Source organism: Trachurus japonicus, chromosome 14, assembly GCF_045865225.1.
Source record: "Trachurus japonicus isolate A0001 chromosome 14, Traja_1.0".
Classification (NCBI taxonomy): domain Eukaryota; kingdom Metazoa; phylum Chordata; class Actinopteri; order Carangiformes; family Carangidae; genus Trachurus; species Trachurus japonicus.
In genome coordinates this window covers 32,299,172-32,320,441 of record NC_140920.1, presented here as the reverse complement: position 1 = coordinate 32,320,441, position 21,270 = coordinate 32,299,172, and the positions used below count along the sequence as shown (strand labels likewise).

Genomic DNA, 21,270 nt, shown 5'->3' with positions numbered 1-21,270 from the left:
AATATATATAATGCAATATTGTTGATGAATAAAAACGAGACTAAATGTGGTTTACAGAAAAACTCTGCTAAATTGTCTCTTTATTTTTGTTGACCAAAACAAGACGAAATAACGTTACAATGATTAGTCACGCTATTATTATTATTTTGCAGTACCGGTATTTCTGTTTCCTAGGCAGCGATGTCACTTCCTCAATCCCCACTCGCTGCATTATTTAGAAGATGCAGCTGCAGTCTGACAGAGAGAAAGGGACCAATGGCTGGCAGCCAGGGATCGTCAAACCACTGTGACAAGGGGCGCCAAGTGGCGCAGTGGGTTAAGCAGGTGCGTGCCCCACGTGTTGAGGCCAGTGGCGGCTGGTGCTAAAATAAATTGGGGGGGCGTCAGATAAATAAGATAAATAAAGAGCATTGCTAACTTCACATCCAGCAGTAACAGCAGTCAGCAGCGGATCAGCTGATCTCTCCCTCCGTACAAACGCTCCGTTCTGATCCAGCTCCACTGGACTTTCAAAGTAAAGGTAACGCAGCTGAAAAATAGTTAGGCTAAATAGTGAAACAGCGGCGCCTTTATAGCCGATTTTAGGATGAAACTCTGAACATAACCTGGTCGGGATAACCTGGTCTCCTGTCTTGTTGTTGTTGTCTGTCTGCTCCGTGTGCACACGGGTGCGTCTGTAGCTGTTTGAGTGACAGGCACATCTCCGCTGCCAGGGGAGTGACTTTGATTGACAGGTCAGGTATCATGAATCAATCCGATTGGATGAACAAATGCCCAAACGCGCTGATTGGCCACGGGCGCAGAGAGCTGCGCCCGGAGGAGAATTGAAGTGACCAATTAGAGACCAGCATGAAGTCACATGGAAGCCAAAAGTTTAAGAGCCCACATACACACTCATTAGGCCGGCGCCCCTCGCTATTGAAATGTATGAAACAACCCAGAATAAACCCAATATGGAATGGAAAGGCTTACAAATTTCAAAGTAAAACCCATTGTATGAGTGAACACTGAACAGATATGGTAATTACTTTTTATTATGTTATTTATGTTTACTGTGTCTACACTTTTTTCTATTGACCGGCCGCCACTGGTTGAGGCTATGTCGTGTACACAAAGGGTAATAGGGGATGTACAGTAGTGGTAAGGAGGGTTGACTGTTGTACTGACTATGTGACATGGTGCAGGGACATTCCAGTCCGGTCGTGTCTTTGTTTACCCTCCAGCTGCCCAGGTCACGTAACTCAAAACTATGAACAATCCCTCTGAATGCTTCTCTCTGATATTTCCGAACAGTTTATCCAAAAATCTGCTGATATTTCCTTTGAAATTGATGCCAATATCGCTGAAAACTCCGTATTTCTTGTGCTAGGAGCAGCATGAGCAGCACGGCTGGGAGTAAAAGTTTGGCACACATAGCAACAGTAACCAAGGGGGGTTGGAGAACTGTCATTGGACCAACCTGATGTCAATCTTGTGTTCTGGTTGCTGTAGTGTTGCCACCCGTCCCGTTTTTTCCAGAATTGTTCTCTTTTTTCATCAGCTGTCCCGGGGAAAAATAAATCTCTCCCGGGACACAGTTTTTCCCGTTTTTTGGGGAAAATATAAAAAAATTAATTTGGTTTATAGCATGTCACCATGAAACTCCTCCAAAGCAGAGGGATCAGTATCGCCTATAGAACACATTCTATCCATTGCTGTTTTACGCTATTGCACGGACGCATCTGTTTTTGTTTTTTTTCTGGCTGCTGCGGTGTAGGGGTCAGAGTCGCCTGGACACTTTTTACCGGGTAAACCCCGGTAAACTTGCACTGTGCCCCCCTGTAAAATTCTCAATAAAATGTCATGAATGAGACCTATTTTTCACCACAGAATAATATCCCTCCTCCCCCCTGCGCTATGACTGACCTGACGCGTCTAGGAGTGGTTGACAGCTCTCTCTCTCTTTTTTTCTCACTTTTAATGATAAAGTCACGTCAAACCAGCCATTCCCATTAGGAGAGCCAAATGCCTGACGCGCGAGTCCGTAACGACCTACTGGCACTGACGCACCTGTCTATGGAACTCAAAATGAGAGAGAAGGTGCTCTGCTCTACCTTATTTCCATCTCACCCCACACACGTCGATCCTACGGCTTGTGTATGGCTTTGATCCAGAAATGCGAGTGTCAGAAGAGCGACAGGCACCAACAGGGGGTCATTCCTATGTTCCCACAGCCCTATGTTCCCTCAGCCCCATGTCCCCACATTTCTAACTTTTGTTGTCACTGAAAATTAGGCCCTATGTTCCCACAGCCCTTTGGTCCCACACAGCTGTTTGCTTTGAACAGAAAAACCGGTTCCTACAGTAGCTCTCCTCACACTTTTCAGTTCATAGGCTAAGTGAAGAAATTTCGTCGTGTTTCATGTAATAAATTTCACATATAAGGGGAGCCGAACATAAAGCCTCCATTCAGAACTCCAAGACACATGTGCCAGACGGACAGAGGCATGCGTAAAGCACAGATTGAGACCACTTCATGATGTTTACCGTAGATGACCATTTATTAGCCTGGGCGTTTAATATGCTAAATCGACTTGGAGCCCAGGCGTTTATAAGAACCAGGGGCCTCATTTATCATTGTGGATACACGCTTTTTTACACGCTCTTTCCCCCATTTTGTGCGTACGCACTTTTCTCCGCCTAATTTGGGATCTATCAAACCAAAACTTGTCGGGAGTAAGTGCAAAAATTTACGACCAGTCCGACCATGGCGTACCGGCATTTACACGCTTTTTGAAGAACAGGAGGAATTGGCGACGCCGCTGCAGAGTCAGAGAACTGCAGTATGCGAGGGAGAGAGAAGCGCGGACACTGTTTGAAGTAGCAAGTGGTGGTGATGATGACCCCCCCCCCCCACCACCACCACCACCACCACCACCACCGCACACGTGTTGACGTCGGCACTTTACATGAAAAGCACAGCGACTCAGATTTTTCCCCTGTGCATTTACACTAGTTTGCTCCTAAATACTGGCTTTATAAAACGAATTTCGTTTTCTTTTGATATCATATTGATATTTTTCCCTTGCATGTAGGCTACACCTCTTCCACAACCCGTCTGTCCAGTCTGGAAAATAATTACTGCGACGTGCGTGTGTTACGTAGCCAGACTGGACACACACAAGCAAGCAGCAAGCACAATAATGTCGGAGCAAATCAAAGCAAATGAGAAAACATGATCGATATTTTTTGTGTGAATAATATTTATTGTATTTAACAAAAATGGGTGCTGCCCAACATAATTTTAGGAAAAGTCACAGACTGGTGGACTTCAATGTTTGTTTGTTTTTTGTTTTTTTTAATATATAGCTATGCACAAATGAAAATCAAATCTTCCAGTGAACGGAAGTTGGGGGTTAGTGGAAAGGGGTGCAAAGTAGTACTGACTGGCAGTGGAAACCCTGCTTTAAATTATTATGACATAATCTAAAATAAGGGGCAGAATAAATATGATTCTTCTTCTTTCTGTTCTGTTTAATTTAGATTTGGGAGGTTTTTTTGTTTTTATTGTAGCCTTTCAATGCAAGATGATGTTTCTGACTGATATTGCCGTGTTACCGTGTATCTCGCTTTCAGAGAAATTCCGCTTCTTTCTCCGCTCTCCGTCTGTCTGTTGTCTTCACCGTCTTCCACTGACGTCATTCCACACGTTTCCAGAGTGCACATGGCTACTTAATATGCACGTAACTGATTTGCATTGACCACATATGGTTGTATGGGGCCGTTTAGGGGGCTGGGTATGAGGCGTGTTCTCATCCACGCTTTTCTCAGGTCCGGTGTGATCTATCAAGGGAAATACCGTGCAGCCGTGTGTACGCGGAGTTTGATAGATCTGAAAAGAGTGTATATTTTTTGGTCGTACGCACATTTTGCCTTTCCGTCGTACTGAAAATTTAAGAGGACTTTTACACGCTCTTTGATAAATGAGGCCCCAGGCGCGTATTTGCAACAGGCTACAATTTATTTTTGCAATGAGCAGCATCAGACCATCATGCAAAGAACAAGGATTTCACCGTAGGACCACTGGAACAAAACTACTTTTCCCCCCGACGCATCTTTATTGACATCAGACAATAAATACAAAGACAGTTTGTCTGTGTTACCGCAACACAGGGAGCTGATCAGAGCAGTGTTATGAATGATAACGGAAGGGGGGGTCGATCGCGGTAATTTCAACACTGTACATTAGCGCATTTATCTATATCCCTATATCCCTCAGTCTAGCGCGCCTGTGTTTGTGTGTGTGTGTGTGTGTGTGTGTGCGCGCGCCTGCATGCGAGAGAGAGAGCGAGAGGAGGGGCTGACTGACAGAAGAGGTGAGAGCCGGTGCTGTTAAAAAAAAACTTTTGTTTTCTGTGCAAGACTATGGTAAACACTTAATCGCCCGGGCGTTTAATTGAACCGGCGTTTATTATGCCAAATGAGGTCGGACCCCGGCGGCTATTAGAGCACAGGCGCGTATTTGCACGCGGGCGATTATTTGGTCATCTGCGGTAGTTGTTTTTTTTTTGTTCATTTTCGTTCCTTTTGGATTTTTGTGCGTATTACTGAGCCGTTTTGGTCCATGTTTGTAAGCCTCTTTTCCCCTGGATTATATTTTCTAAAGTTGCAACAATATAGTAATATAATACATATTGTTTTCGTTTCATTTCGTTAAAGGGATAGTTCACCCTAGAATGATATTTCGCTCATTATCTACTCACCCTCATGTTGACTAAGGGCTGGAAGAAGTTTCAGATTCCTCCGTGGCTTCTCTGAGTTACAGGGGGTCTCGGCATAGCAGTGCATGTCCATATAAAGGTTGCAAAGGGACACCGGAGCTCTTCGTAAAAAAACACACACAAAAAAACATCCAAATACCTCCATGATGCTCGTATGTAATGTCCGTCTTGTGCTGAAGCCCCAAATTGCGTAATTGTCCCGAAAAAAATTAAATAAGTCTATATTTTAAGCTTGTTTGTAGCGGAAGCTTCTCGAAGCTCCTCTTCCTGGTCCGTCCAAATCTCGCGTGATTCGCAGTAACCGCACTGACGCATGCTGACGCCGGCGCAAATCACGCGCAAACTTCTTCCAGCCCTTAGTCAACATGAGGGTGAGTAGATAATGAGCGAAATATCATTCTAGGGTGAACTATCCCTTTAAGTAAAAATCAATCAATCCGTTTTCTTTGAAAATATGAGATTGTAGAGCAAAAACCAGAGCACCAGTTCACTGTAGCAATTTTCATACACACACCCAGTCTCGCTTTCAATAAAACACACTCGCATTCTATTACAATCAGTGAAATATATGAAAATAATATAAAACACAAATTTAAAAAATGACAGTTGTTGTTGCTCTAGTTTTTTGTTTGGATAAGCTTTATATTTAAAAGCGTAATGTTCAGCTTCCTCTTGTTATATTTGCATCAACACTGTTGCTTCAGGCTGTGATCAGCTTTTTTGTTTCCATTAAAACAACCTGCTGCTCTTGGCTGAAATCAGCCCGTTGTCGCTCCATTCTACGATTAAAGTAGTATCAACAAAGTCACTGTTAACAAAATCAACATCTAATATGTCCTTTCAAATTGTGTGTTCGGAGCAGCTGCTGACAGATGTGTATTAATGCTCCGCTCGTGAGTCCAGCCGCATCGGGTCCAGGCTGCTGGCACGGACGAAGCAGCTTAGAAACTGTTTAAACGAGCGATCGTCGGCTATGAGTGGATTGTTACATTCACCAGAACTTGCAGAAAATAGATATGAGACAATTTACTCAAACTTGGAGCCAGACCCGGCCAGGCTACAGGAGAGATCAAAAATATGGAGGGGTCCAGGACCCCCATGAGAACCACTGATCCTGTTGAACGTAGGCTACTGTAACCACTGTGATACAATAAAAAACAACAACATTGATCTGATTGACCGGCGTAGCGGTCCCTCTCTCCATTCACTCTCTAGCTCTCTCGACCACAGCTGCAAATGAAGTAGCCTATGGCCTATGAACAGCGCCACTCTCCATTGCAGCTACGTTGTGGTCAAACGTGGAATTATCCCAAAATCTTTTGAGCTGCATCTCAGTACGATGCTTCCACCTAGTGGCTACAATGTGACCTACAATTTCACGCAACGCGTGAATCACGCTTTCCGTGAGGGAAACGTCCAAATGAAACTAGTACCCACTGTATTAGACCGCTGTGTCCAGCTGTGATCGCACAGCAAATATTACAATGTTTCCATTTTGCAGTTTTCGCGCTGAGAGAGAGAGAGAGAGAGAGAGAGAGAGAGAGAGACCGGGTGTATACGGGCAAAAACTGAAACAGGCCGGTTAGAAAAGAAAAGCTGTCAGCTGTCAGCTGCACACGTGTGCTCCATGCAGATGTAACGGAGGTGCGCGGACTGTCTGTGTTACACAGACACTTCACAAACTTTATTTTGTGGGCTCAGGACAGACTAGATCATGATTAGCCTGTGTTGGATATAAAGCGCCATATGTACTCACTCTCGTTTATGATGATTATTGAATTATAACGTAGCCTAATAATAATTCTCTCAGCTGCTGTCCAGTCCGGTAATAACAGGTTTCTGTGGGCATGGAGCCTAAACTACGTAATATCTAGGTAGAACAACTGTAAAACACTGGAGTTGATAACAGACCTAGAAAAAATAAAAATCCAGTGAACAGCGACATCGACTCTTGAGATGAGAGCAGCACACGTGTCCAGATGCGTCATTTTCAGCTGTAGGCAGACGTGAGTGACATGTGCAACAGGCTGTGCTGTAACATCACTCAGTCTACCCCCCCAACCACATCCAATCAAGACCCCAACACAACAAAATATGAAGAAGGACTAACACTACTAAAAATTAAGGGCCCTAGTTTCTTAGACCAGGTGAAGTCTAATGACATAATGTTCATTATGCTTCTGGCCTGTCTAGCCTCTACCTGGTCTTTTTACTAAACTTAACCAACTCCTTTCTTCATTGCCTAAGCCCAACCAAAGCATCTCCCTCAGTCAGCTGTCAGCACGAGCGGCGGCTGCAGCAGCCTCGCGCCCCTGTGAGCTCAAACCGGGTTCAGCCGCGCTCGAGCGGGGCAGGGGGGGAGAAAAAAAGTGTATTCCTTTTACTGTGTGGAGATCTCCAACAACGGAGTCGGGGAGAAAGCAAGTGGGACAGATCTGCCCAGTCCCTGAGCAGCGCACGTTTCACAGACAAGCCACAAAGCAGAATGTAAACAACATCACGCGGTTCAGCACCTTCGACATTGGACAGCTGCGGGGGGACTGTGTCGGAACAGCGGTGTTTCGAAGTGGGGGTATTTCGGAACAGCGGGGTGTCGAAATGGAGGGGTGTCGGAATGGAGAGCTGTCCCCTAGTAGGCTATATACTGACTATCTGATACCGAGGCTGTTGTGGTGGACTAAGAGAGATGAAGATTTGTGTTTTGTTTTTCATGGGGTCATCCCTATGGGGGACAGCTCTCCATTCCGACACCCCTCCACTTCGACACCCCGCTGTTCCGAAATAGCCCCACTTCGAAACACCGCTACTCCGACACCCCCTCCTCCCCCCCGCAGCTGTCCAAGGTGCTGAACCGCGTGACGTTGTTTACATTCTGCTTTGTGGCTTGTCTGTGAAACGTGCGCTGCTCAGGGACTGGGCAGATCTGTCCCACTTGCTTTCTCCCCGACTCCGTTGTTGGAGATCTCCCACACAGTAATAGAAATACACTTTTTTTCTTTTTCTCCCCCCCTGCTCCGCTCGAGCACGGCTGAAGCCGGCTTGAGCTCACAGGGCGCGAGGCTGCTGCAGCCGCTGCTCGCACTGACAGCTGACTGAGGGAGATGCTTTGGTTGGGCTTAGGCAATGAAGAAAGGAGTTGGTTAAGTTTAGTAAAAAAGACCAGGTAGAGGCTAGACAGGCTAGAAGCAGAATGAATGTTATATGTCATTAATATGAAGTATTTGCTTGTTTTGCAGTTAATTATGCACATGATCCGTTTGACCCCAAAAAGGAAAAAAGGATCAATGCGCACTGCGCGCTGGGGGTTTCCCCCAATAGCCTTTTCGGAGTAGCGGGGTCTTTAGAAAAAATAGAAAACCCCGCTATTACGATGAATGGAAGTCTATTGTCGGATAGGCGGGGCTTCGGAAAGGCGGGGTGTAACCATCCCTATGTTCCCACAGCCCTATGTTCCCTCAGCCCTATGTTCCCTCATTTCTAACTTTTGTCGTCACTGAAAATTAGGCCCTATGTTCCCTCAGCCCTATGTTCCCTCATTTCTAACTTTTGTTGTCACTGAAAATTAGGCCCTATTCCCACAGCCCTTTGGTCCCACCATTGGTTGGGTTTAGGCAATGAAGAAAGGAGTTGGTTAAGTTTAGTAAAAAGACCAGGTAGAGGCTAGACAGGCCAGATAGACAGAGTCCAGATAGGTAGAGAGAGTCCAGAGGGAACATAGGGCTGAGGGAACATAGGCACGCTCCCGTTTTTCATTACGGCTGCGTGATGCGGTCGATCGCGCTACTGAATTAATAAGTAAATAAATAAATAAAGCATCATCACAAGGGCAGAGTGGTATGGCAGCGACATGCAGTCATCCTCCCTCAGTCCTGCTTTTGGGACATCCACAGCTGCTTTTCAGTGCCAGTTCGTCCCTGCTGTGTTAATTCAGGTGGAGTTTCCTTTACGCACCGACAGCCTTTGATCTCTGCTTTGATCTGACGTCAGATGTGACGGGACAATCTATATAGATATAAATTCACGTGTTGATTCCGTTAGTTGCATTAAATAGTGGTTATTGTGGATATTTATTGCATTGAACTGTGGAGATCTGCCTGTGAGGTCTTGGTGACGTGTGTGCACTGCAGGTCAGTCAGCCAAACTTCCACTGCACCTGCTGCGCTCCGCCCTGCGCTGAGAGTAGACCTGGTTGGAGGTGGCGAGCTTTCAGCGCAACCTCTGCGGGACATTTTCGCACAAAACTTCCACTGCACCAAGCTGAATCTGTGATGCCTCCCCCTGCTGCGCGGCCACGCCTATCTCAGTGCAGCGCGATCTGCCAATCTTCCAATCTGACTTTGCGCTAGGCTGCGCTGGTTGAAACTTGCATTAGACCAGCTGCGTTACCTTGCGCCACCTGCGCTGCGCCAGCAAACTAGGGCCCTTAATCTTATTTTTTCCACTTACAGAACTGTTTGCAACTGGAAACAATGTAATTACACGTGACGGTCTGGGAGACCGCTGTGGTGTGTTAAAGGGATAGTTCACCCTAGAATGATATTTCGCTCATTATCTACTCACCCTCATGTTGACTAAGGGCTGGAAGAAGTTTCAGATTCCTCCGTGGCTTCTCTGAGTTACAGGGGGTCTCGGCGTAGCAGTGCATGTCCATATAACGGTTGCAAAGGGACACCGGAGCTCTTCGTAAAAAAACACACACAAAAAAACATCCAAATACCTCCATGATGCTCGTATGTAATGTCCGTCTTGTGCTGAAGCCCCAAATTGCGTAATTGTCCCGAAAAAAATTAAATAAGTCTATATTTTAACAGGGTTTCCGCGGGTCATTAAAAAGCATGAAAAGTCATTAAATGGATTTTGTGAAAATTCAGGCATGAATTGGCATGAAAAAGCATGAACTGCGATGTTTAGAGGCATTAAAAAAATATGTAAACTTGATTGAATAAAAACATCGTTTTTCACGATTTATTTTGATTATATAAACATCTAAATCTAATTTTGATCCGAAGTAGCGTAATGGTTGACAGGCGGAACCTATTAATCGTCTGCTTTTTACGGCCGGTGCACAAAGTTGAGACACTGGACGAATGCCAGCCTACTGATGCCAGCGCGAGTGAGTGTGAGAGAGCATGTGAGCGGGAAATGACGGGAAAATGGGGAAATGTAAGTTTCAACAGAAGTGGCTGGAGGATGAACAATTTAAAAGCTGGTTAAAGCCTGTCGACGGACAATCCGGCGATGCATTTTGCACCGTGTGCAAAAAAAACGTCCAACTTTGCACAATGGGCGTCAACGCGCTAAAGTCCCACATGCAGTCAGAGAGACACAAGTCTGCGATGAAAGGCAGGCAGCAGCTAACCGTTTCGAATTTTTTTGCCGTGAGCGCTTCTGCTGTCAACAATTCGCCTGCAGCTGCCGCTGCTACCACCACTCCTTCAGGCCCCAGCGGAGCCGCTACAGCGACTGCCCCCAGCAGAGCCGGGACAGCGACTGCCCCCAGCGGAGCCGCGACAGCGACTGCCCCCAGCAGAGCCGGGACAGCGGGCAAGACCACCGACCTGCGAGCGGCATTTGGCTCGAATGCGACTTTGGAAGCGGAGGTGCTCTGGTGTCTTAACACTGCAGTGAAGCATCACTCGTATGCATCCAACGATGATGTCTCCATGTTATTTCAGAGAATGTTCACTGACTCTGAGATAGCAAAGTCTTTCACCTGCGGAAAAGACAAAACCAGTTACATAGTAAAATTCGGACTTGCCCCACATTTCAAAGATAATTTAATTCAAGCAGTTAACAAGGCAGGGCCTTTCGTGTTGATGTTTGACGAAAGTCTCAACAACTCAACAAAAACTAAACAACTTGACATCCATGTGCGGTTTTGGGAAGGAGGTTGTGTCCAATCCCGCTACCTTGGATCACAGTTCATGGGACACTCCAAGGCACAGGATCTGCTGCACCATTTCAAAGTAAGTATAGTCATGCTTTATCAAATAAAATCAATTGAAACTGTAGTTGCGGGGCATCTTTCATCCACATTAAAAACACACACACACACACACACACACACACACACACACACACACACACACACACACACACACACACTTCAGTGAATCCTATCACTTGGTTATTGCAAACAAAAACATCTATTTAAAGAATAATCTCCAATATCTTTCAACATGTCTGCATGGTGTCAAATCATTTGAGTAAAATATTTATTCTTTTCATAGGAATGTGTGCACCGATTAGACCTCCGGAATCTGCTTTCCATTAGCATGGATGGACCCAACGTCAACTTGAAGTTTCTGAATGACTTCCAGCAAGAACATGCTGAAATACATGCAGGACGTCAGCTAATTTCTGTCGGGAGCTGTGGGCTGCACACCCTACACAACTCATTCAAGTCTGGCTTCTCAGCATGGACTGTTGAAAAACTACTAAGGGCAATGCACTTTCTCTTTCACAATGTCCCTGCAAGGAGAGAGGACTATACCAAACTTACCAGTTCATCTCTATTCCCACTCACATTCTGTGGCCATAGATGGGTGGAAAATCTGCCTGTTGCAGAGAGAGCCATCGAGGTATGGCCAAAGCTCAAAGAGTATGTAGCAGCAGTCCTCAGAAAAGAGCTCCCAAACCCTGGAACGTCATCATTCGATACTATCGAAGCAGCAAGCAAAGATCCCCTGATCTTAGCTAAACTTCACTTTTTCATGGCTATATCCAGAACTTTCTGCCCATTCCTAACTAAGTACCAGACTGATGAGCCTGTCCTGCCGTTCTTGTGCCAAGACTTGACTGAACTGATGAAGGTAATGGTCTCAATTATTGTTTCATTTCTATGGCTATTTTTAAATCAAACAATACAGTGTTTATACAAATAATTATGTACAAATGAAAATGTACAAATGAATTAACATGATCTAGAGGAATAATATAGCTTTTTACATGATTATAAAACAGTTAACATGATTATAGACATGACATGATCAAGAGTAATATAGTTTTTTTTACATGATTAAAATATTTCAAGTTTTTCAATTTACAGAGTCTAGCGAGACGTTTCATCAAAAGGGAGTTACTCCAAGACATCACTCCCTTTAAACTGACCAAACTTGACCCTGATGACCAGAAGAACCGTGTCAGTGCATGCCATGCTGACATTGGCTTGGGTGCTGAGTCTGTCCTTAAGGTACTTGTGTTTAATTTATTTTTGTGTCTTTTGTTGCCATGTTGAGAGCTGCAAATCTGATTTTCACAGTTGAATGTTGGCAATAATATTCACAGTGTCAATAAGGATTATATCCTATTATATAAAACTAACTCTGTATTTATTCCCCGTATATTGCAAATGCTGTATACTGTCCCTCTTTGATAGGCTCTGCAGAGTAAGCCAAATAACAGTGTAGGTGAACTCTCAGCCCTGGAGTTCAGAAGGGACTGCATAACAGCCCTCTCCAGAATGATGAAGAAAATCCAAGAAAAGAGCCCTTTGAAATATCCTGCTGTCAGGGAGATTGCATTCTTGGATCCCTCCAACATGACGAGAGACCCTGAATGGTGCAAGGGAAAGATGAAGTCACTTGTGCAAAGATTCCTGCAGGACAGGCAGCTGACAGGCGGTGTCTCAGCTGGTAGGAATGTTAAGGATAGCTCTAAAATCAAGGTTTATCACTGTTTTGTGTGCATATATTGTGTTCTCACTACACCTGATCTTAATATAGGAACAGTAGTTGTTTTTTTTTGGAGTATTTTTAAATGTGCATGCCAGTAAATTGGCCCATGTCTCAATTTACCAACATTTACCAACAAGTTTTTTCTTTACTAAAACAGCCCTAAATTAAACTGCTGTAAAAACATATATCAATATTTTTTTCAAATTGTTTTGTATAAATCTGATGAATCTCATAATGTATATCTGATGTTTTTACCTCAGTTTATTTGAGTGGCTGTTCTCAATCACAAATATTCCAGATGGTAGTACATTTATCCAGAGTGTATTATATATATATTATATTATATTATATATATATTGTATTATATATTATATTATATTGAAATAATATTTCATAATTCACAATTTTAAAGGCTTATTTCAAAGAAGCCGGTAACACAGTTTAAGTTATAGCCAAATGAAGAGGAAATTCTGACCCTTAGAGTAATTAAAAAGGGTGTAATATTGTCCGAAATGAAGGGCTAGTAGATTTTACATTATTTATTCAAACTCTTTTTTTTTTACAAGCAAACATTAGTATGCTGTATCAATGCGATGTGTATGAGTGTTTTTTATATTGTGATTTAATTACATATTTTATTTACACTTATTTTTGTGTTTATCCATTGCAGGTGATGCTCTTGTGCAACAGTTTGACAGCTTTCTTTCTCAGCATTGCAAAAGTCTGAAGTTTCACTCCTTCAAACCCATGGATCAGCGGCTTGATGTTTTTCTTCATGAAACTCTTGACCAGGATTATCCTGAGCTGCGGAGTTTCTTTCAACGCCTGCTGCTCTTATCTCATGGGCAATCTACAGTGGAGAGAGGTTTCTCTGTCAACAGGGAAGTGGAGACCTGCAACATAACTGAAAAAACTGTTGAGGCCCAGAGACTAGTCTGTGATCACGTTAGAGCTTGTGGGGGTGTTCTCAAAGTGTCCCTCACAAAAGAACTACTGGCTTCTGTAGCCTCAGCCAGGACAAAATACAGGATGTACCTCGATGAAGGAAGGAGGGAGCGGGAGGTTGCAATGCGTGGACTTAAAAGAAAAGCATTAGAGGACGAGCTGGAAGCAATGAGAAAGAAAAAGGCTGTGTTGACAGAGGTGTGCGCCAGCCTTCAGAAAGATGCTGATGACCTAGCTGAGAAAGCTGAAGCTAAAGCAGGAACACTCATGGCACAAATGATCACAAAATCAAATAGTCTTAGAAGGAGACACAAGGAAAAATGCGTCGAACTGAAAGATGTAGAGAGAGAGTTGGAGCAAAAAGGAAAGGAACTAAGGCATATGCAGTAATGGCTCCCCATTTTCCTCACCTGGATCGTGTGTGTGTGGGGTAGTGTGAACAGTGTCTTTTGTATTTTGTTGTGTTCTTATTCTTAACTGTCTTGTGATCCATCTGAAAGTTAAATTTGGATGTTCAAATAAAAAGATGGCGTTGGCAAATGCTTACAATTTGTGTGTGAACGTATTTGCATTTGGACATTGGCATTGAATTAGTTTAAAGTGGCATGAAAAAGGGCATGAAAAAGCATGAAATGAGATATGCTGATACCTGCAGAAACCCTGTTTAAGCTTGTTTGTAGCGGAAGCTTCTCGAAGCTCCTCTTCCTGGTCCGTCCAAATCTCGCGTGATTTGCGCCGGCGTCAGCATGCGTCAGTGCGGTTACTGCGAATCACGCGAGATTTGGACGGACCAGGAAGAGGAGCTTCGAGAAGCTTCCGCTACAAACAAGCTTAAAATATAGACTTATTTAATTTTTTTCGGGACAATTACGCAATTTGGGGCTTCAGCACAAGACGGACATTACATACCAGCATCATGGAGGTATTTGGATGTTTTTTTGTGTGTGTTTTTTTACGAAGAGCTCCGGTGTCCCTTTGCAACCGTTATATGGACATGCACTGCTACGCTGAGACCCCCTGTAACTCAGAGAAGCCACGGAGGAATCTGAAACTTCTTCCAGCCCTTAGTCAACATGAGGGTGAGTAGATAATGAGCGAAATATCATTCTAGGGTGAACTATCCCTTTAAGGGGGATTAGAATGTGGGCGGTTCTAGTGTTAATTAAAGAATACTTGTTTTTACACTTACATATCCTGAATTAGAAGTGCAACAATGAAAGAATAGATTTTTACACCTATTTTGAATTTTATTCTAATACAAATACCAATACTGGATGCTTTGCACATTAACCCTAATAAAAAGCAACACCACATTCAAGAGAGACAAATTCTGATGTTATTTCCAACACTGGAAATATGTCATGAACAAGATTATTGGATGTCCACCTAGTGTCATGAAGTGGGTGGGAAAACTAAGATATAGTACGTAAGGGCAGGTGAGATTTGCAGAACAGTTCTGCTCACATGAAATTAGTCATGGCCTCTAACCTGATAACTGTCAGCGCAGGGAATGTGTATGTGAATAATTTTCCGGTTCGCAAGCAAATCTAACAGGTATCTGTACTCTAGTGCTGACCTGTATTCACTGTTTTAGGAATCCAAACTACACAAAAATTGATACACTGTTGTGCTTTAATTACACCAATGGGCTCATATTTATTTTTGGTCTGAAATGTTTTATAAAATGTCATATGCAAACCAATCTCAGGGTCTCAACATCAGCCATAGCAACATGTCTGGTCAACAGTATGTGGGGTTAATGGATAGAGTCTTGTTTACCACTCTGACTGGTTTGCCATGCTGTGTCTTTCTCTTCATTAACTGCATTATGCTTTTCACCCTGAGGAGTAAACTGGTGTTTAGAGAGACCACACGTTACATTCTTCTGTATAATCTCCTTTTTGCAGACACAGCTCTGTTGGTATTTAGCCAGTTACTATATATCATTTCTGCTTGTATAGTACTACTAACATATCCTTTGTGTTGTGTTCTTGTTATGTTCACCAAGCTAACAAATGACATTTCTCCTCTCACACTAGTGGTGATGTCACTGGAGAGGTGTGTAGCTGTGTGCTACCCACTAAGGCATGCTGCCATCATCACTATCAAAAACACTGCTTTAGATATAATTGTGGTTTGGACCATTAGTTTATTAAATGTCCTTACTCGAGTTGTTTTATTGTCAATTTTCCAATTTAAAGACCTGGAAAACCTGCAGATGACTGATATTTGCTCAGACATACTCCTGCTGGATGAGCCAATAACTTATCATTATGACCAAGTTTATACTTATTTTGTGTTTTTATTTGCTGCTGTGGCAATAATCTCCTCATATATTGGTGTGATGATAGCAGCCAGGTCAGCCTCTACAGACAAAGATTCATCGCAAAAGGCTTGTGACACACTGCTCCTGCATCTAGCACAGCTAGGCCTCAGTCTCTTCTCAACTATGCATTCTGCTATTGTTCATTTCCTCTCAACAATACTCCATAATGCAACTATTACACGTATCAAGAGTGTTGTTTATGTGTTCATCTATGTCCTCCCCAGATGTCTGACTTCTCTCATCTATGGGATCAGAGATCAGACCATCAGGCCCATTCTCTTGTACCATCTGTGCTGTCGACTGACACTAAGTCATGTTAGTAAAGGCTAAGGTCTCGCCTCAGATGATTATTTAATGATTTAAAGGGATAGTTCAACATTTTGGCAAATTGGCCCATTGCCATAATCGCTATAGTCATAGCAGTAGGTTCGTTACCTTTATTTGTCGGTGTAAGCTATTTTTAGAACGAAGGAGCGGAGCGGCAGGCTGCTCAGAGCTACGCTATGGAGGCTAAAGGAATTTCTTGGTTTCCCTCATCAAACTCATCAAATACACAATCCCAAAACTCCAAAACGCTTTCGTGGACAAGTTGTGACCTGCACATTCACCACGCTATGAGATAATAATGGAACGTTACGAAACGGAGCCGTTTTCGAGGTAAATACAGGGTAAATACAGAGTCTGCTTGCTGAAAAACTGTCCCTGAACGCAACGCGCATCAGCGGTTTTGCATGAAAACAACTCTGTCTGGTAACGTTCTGTTATTATCTCATAGCGTGGTGAATGTGCAGCTCACAACTTGTCCACGACAGCCTTTTGGAGTTGTTGGGTTGTGTATTTGATGAGTTTGAAGAGGAAAACCAAGAAATTCCCTTAGCCTCCATAGCATAGCCCTGAGCAGCCTGCCGCTCCGCTCCTGCGTTCTAAAAATAGCTTACACCGACAATTAAAGGTAACAAACCTACTGCTATGACTATAGCGATTATGGGAATGGGCCAATTTGCCAAAATGTTGAACTATCTCTTTTAAGCACTGTTTTCTAGGAGACCACAACGACTTGGAACTTAAATATGTGTTAATTTGAAAAGACACAGTACACTATGAAAAAAATGAGTGCAATCAAAGGTGGATTGAACCAATGATCATAAGTGGCTTGTATCTGCCACTGTGACAATCACTTCCTCCTGTTTAAGTGTGATGATAGCAACCAAGTTGATCTCAGCTGACAGTGCTTCAGCTTATAAGGCTTGCAAAACCTTGCTGTTGCATCTGGGCCTCAGTCTCTTCTCAAAAAATATATATTTTATGTTTTTATTTCTATATTATTGGTGTTAGTCACTATTACTTTCATAATTTTTTTCATGTTTTCTGATATCTAGTGATTTTGTACATAATATTAATGTTATTATAAGGTGGAGGCTTCAAATAAACCCACCATGTTTTGTTTTTTTGCCTCTCCCTGCATTGTTTCATTATTACCTATCATGTTTTATGTGTATTCTTTCAAATTGTGCAAAAAATAAAGAACTAAAGAACTAAATATGCACACAGCTATTGAGCAGTTCCTCTCTACAACCCCTCGAAGGTTAACAATTGTTTATCTATCTTAAAGATCAGACCATCAGGCCCATTCTCTTGTGCAATCTATGATAATCTGGTCAATCTCAGTCATAAGGTTAAAGTTAAGGTTAGTTCATTGGTCTCTACCAGGGAGGAATTTGGCCTGAAGATAGGGCCAAATTTCTCATGTCATGTTAGTAAAGGCTGATGTCTGATCTCAGATTACTGTTTAAATAATAAGGAAATAATGAATCTGAAACTGAATAATGATTAAAGCATTATTTTTTTTAAAGATTATATTGACTAAATTGAACTAGAATATGTGTAAATGTAAAGATGTACAGCCCATACTTGAGTGCATATTATTCCCTTGCATCCACATGTGCATTCACACTCAAGTCAAAAGACTATGTAATATGTAAGTATTTCAGCTCTAGGTTTGATTAGATCATTGTTATGTGGAGGAGAAAGGGGGAAGCCTGCAAGCCCAGAACACCACCACAGTGAAGTATGGGGGTTGTGGGGCTACTTTGCTGCTGGAGGGACTGGTGCCCGTCATAAAGGGGGGCAACGCCATTCCGACATCCCACCAGTCCGACATTGGCCTCTAATTGTCTAAATGGCAACACTTAATTTTCAATCAAATGTCCCATCATTCTGACAATTTTTGCCTCCTATGGTCGGAATGACGGTACCTTTTTTCTTTTTTGAAACATCCTGCCGTTCCGACAATTCATTTAATAGCGTATTTCTCCCCAAAAGATTTTGCACTGGTTGGGCTTAGGCAATGAAGAAAGGAGTTGGTTTAGTAAGTTTAGTAAAAAGACCAGGTAGTGGCTAGACAGGCAGACTAGTCCCTGTCGGCACTCTGCTGCGTAATTACACACAACCATGTGGGTATTCCTCTATCAGCATGTCTTAAAGAAGGGAGTCACCTGTTGAGTAACGCACATTTCCTCATGTCGGAATAGCGGTATGTCGGAATGGTGGGATGTCGGAGTGGTGGGATGTCAGAATGACAGCATGTATCCTGTCATAAAATAGGCAAGGCAAGGTAATTTCATGTGTATAACCTTTTTTTTTTTTTTTTATACAAACAATTTGTCTCAAAGGGCTTTACACAGCATCATAACAACATCCTCTGCCCTTTGACCCTCACATCCACTGAGAAAAACAAGTTTTTTTTTTTCCTTTTTCAATTTAAAGGCATGGTGTGACACAACCATTGAGGACATCTGGTATTTTAATGTGTTCTCCTCACCCTTACTGGGACTTGAACCCACAACCTGTGACACCAAGACCCAGCTCCTAACTCAGCAAGCTAATTGTCTGGACAAGAGCCCTGGTCTGTGGCTTCTCAAATAGACTCGGGGAGTCACCAGTCAGGCAGAAATGGTCAAACTGTCAGAAATGCTATTATCTAAACAAAAAATATGATAAAATCTAAATTGCATCTAGACAGCATGGAAATGTTGGTGATTTGTTTTTAACGATGAAGTGTTTTGCATCATAAGAGAAAATCTGATGTTTAAAAATGCCACTCTTACATTGACTGCAGTTGTTCCCATGAGAGCAGATTGAAAATGTATTTAGCAAGAATTGGGTGGTATATGTTTACAGTCAAACATTTTCATCCACTGTAGGCTCAATTTTTGATCAATCAAAAATCTGTGTGGATCGTTTGTGGAGGATAGTCTGAAGATGCTCTCCAGCAAGTTTGGTGTCAATTGAGCAAAAATTGTAGGAGGAGTTTTACAGATTTTGAAAATTACAGAGTGATGGACTCCATAATTTGTAATGAGTTTAAGTGGACAAAAGTTTCAGCACTATTGGGGCAACAATTTCTTGGGGTTGAGTAAATCTGGCATGGGGTCGAACATTTCTATGAAGTTTTTTTCACTGATTTTGCATGGGAAGTAGGACTTCCTCAGAAGAAGAAAGAAGAACATTGAGGAAAACAATAGGGTCCTGGCAGCTGATGCTGCCCGGCCCCTAATAATGACAGTTCAAAATGTCAGAGAGGAGAGGAGAGGGCTCCATGTAACCTGATGTGTCCCCCAGCAGTCTAAGCCTATAGTAGCGTAGCTATAAAATGGTTCAGAGCTACCTGAACCAGCCCTAACTAAAAGCCGGTTCCATGCTGTCATTCCGACATCCCACCATTTAGACATACCACCATTCCAACATGTGAACGTCCCACCATTTCGACAAGGCTTTCAAGGAAATGTGCGTTACTCAACAGGTGACTCCCTTTTCTAAGACACAAGGATAGAGGCATATCTACATGGTTTTGTGTAATTACACTTAATTTTTAACTGTATGTATACTAATGGTAGCAAATGTATATGATCAGTATGTTTGTTGGACAGCGATTAAATCAGTCTTACTTGACCCATGAATTTAACTGCTGCAATGTGCAATATACAGTGGCAAGAAAAAGTATGTGAATCCTTTGGAATTTCTTAGTTTTCTACATTAATAAACACAATGTGCATAAACCTCATTCCACAAAAACAATTATAATATTTGATGTCTTTAATGAACATATCCATTAAACATTCACAGGGCAGGTGGAAAAAGTCGAACCCATGGAATTAATAACTGGTTGAACTTCCTTTTGTCATGTCTGTCAAGTTTCTGTTTGATTTTGCACATTTCATGTTATGTCTTGTCTTTCCTGTTTTATTTTGAAATCACTAACCCTCTGTCTCTGTTCTAGAGTCACCTTCCTGCACGCCCTTCCCCCGTCTCGTCACACCTGCTCCCTGATTGTTCTCCCCACTAACCCTCTGTCTCTGTTCTAGAGTCACCTTCCTGCACGCCCTTCCCCCGTCTCGTCACACCTGCTCCCTGATTGTTCTCCCCACCTGTTTCTTCTTCTTCTTCTTCTTCTTCTTCTTCTTCTTCTTCTTCTTCTTCTTCTTCTTCTTCTTCTTCTTCTTCTTCTTCTTCTTCTTCTTCTTCTTCTTCTTCTTCTTCTTCTTCTTCTTCTTCTTCTTCTTCTTCTTCTTCTTCTTCTTCTTCTTCTTCTTCTTCTTCTTCGGAAGTCATACTTCCCATGTGCGAAAACTCACCAAACTTTGCACAAAGGTTCAGTCCCATGCCAGATTTAAAAACTTTATTACAAATTATGAAGTCCATCACTCTGTTTTTTTCAATAACTGTAAAACTTTTAAAATGTATCTCCTCCCACAATTTTTGCTCAATTGACACCAAACTTGCTACAGAGCATCTCCAGACCGTCCTCCACAAAACTTGTTTCTCGGATTTTTGATTAAGCAAAAATTGAGCCTACAGTGCATGAAAACGTTTGACTGTAAACACTACTGTAAACATATACCATCAAATTCTTGCTAAATACATTTTCAAACTTCCTGAAAAAAAATGAGAATATTCTGGAGTCATGCTTGATGAAGTTTAGCAAATATCTGAATTTTTGAGAACATTTTGAATTCTGCTCTCATGGGAACAACTGCAGTCAATGTGAGAGTGGAATTTATAAACATCATATTTTCTCTTATGAAGCAAAACACTTATCATTAAAAACAAATCACCAACATTTCCATGCTGTCAAGATGCAATTTATGTATTATCAGATTTTTGTTTAGATGACTGAATTTCTGAAATTTTGACCATTTCATCACAACAGCTGCCCGGGCACTGACTCACCTGAGTGGATAAATGAAGCTACACAGCAGGTCTCACTACCAGCCAATTAGCTCAGCGAGTTAGGAGCTGGTTCTTGGTGTCAGAGGCTGTGGGTTCGAGACCCAGCAAGGGTGATGATGATGATGACAGATCAAAATGTCAGTTGTCCTCAACACGAAACACAAGACAATTGTCCTAATGGTGGCATCACAGCAAGCCTCTAAATTTAAAAATCCAAATAGCTTGGACTGGACCATGTGCGAAGGCTCCTAACATCTTAGATTCATAGTAGATGTTTGACAAATACATATCATTATTTTACTGATTTTTCTTTTTACTGTGGTTTCAAATCTGC

At 42.5% G+C, this 21,270-nt stretch overlaps 2 protein-coding genes across 2 annotated transcripts; both read left to right on the top strand.

Moving 5' to 3' along the window:
- The first annotated feature begins 11,017 nt into the window (after positions 1 to 11,017).
- LOC146975124 (uncharacterized) lies at positions 11,018 to 13,163 on the top strand. The gene is made up of 3 exons (XM_085796892.1): positions 11,018 to 11,572; positions 11,809 to 11,952; positions 13,107 to 13,163. Exons 1-3 carry the CDS (start codon positions 11,036 to 11,038, stop codon positions 13,161 to 13,163), a joined length of 738 nt encoding a protein of 245 aa, XP_085653018.1. The 5' UTR covers positions 11,018 to 11,035.
- A 1,887-nt stretch (positions 13,164 to 15,050) lies between these two features.
- On the top strand, positions 15,051 to 16,037 carry LOC146975123 (odorant receptor 131-2-like). Its single transcript, XM_085796943.1, has one exon. The coding sequence runs from the start codon at positions 15,054 to 15,056 to the stop codon at positions 16,035 to 16,037; it is 984 nt and encodes a 327-aa protein (XP_085653069.1). The 5' UTR covers positions 15,051 to 15,053.
- The last annotated feature ends 5,233 nt before the right edge of the window (positions 16,038 to 21,270 follow it).

Bases quoted from the DNA above. Each gene is read 5' to 3' on its own strand.
- LOC146975124 (XM_085796892.1), top strand. From the start codon at position 11,036: ATGGATGGACCCAACGTCAACTTGAAGTTTCTGAATGACTTCCAGCAA. The intron at 11,573-11,808 runs GTAATGGTCTCA...TTCAATTTACAG, and splicing joins ACTTGACTGAACTGATGAAG to AGTCTAGCGAGACGTTTCAT. The intron at 11,953-13,106 runs GTACTTGTGTTT...TATCCATTGCAG, and splicing joins GTGCTGAGTCTGTCCTTAAG to GTGATGCTCTTGTGCAACAG.
- LOC146975123 (XM_085796943.1), top strand. From the start codon at position 15,054: ATGTTTTATAAAATGTCATATGCAAACCAATCTCAGGGTCTCAACATC.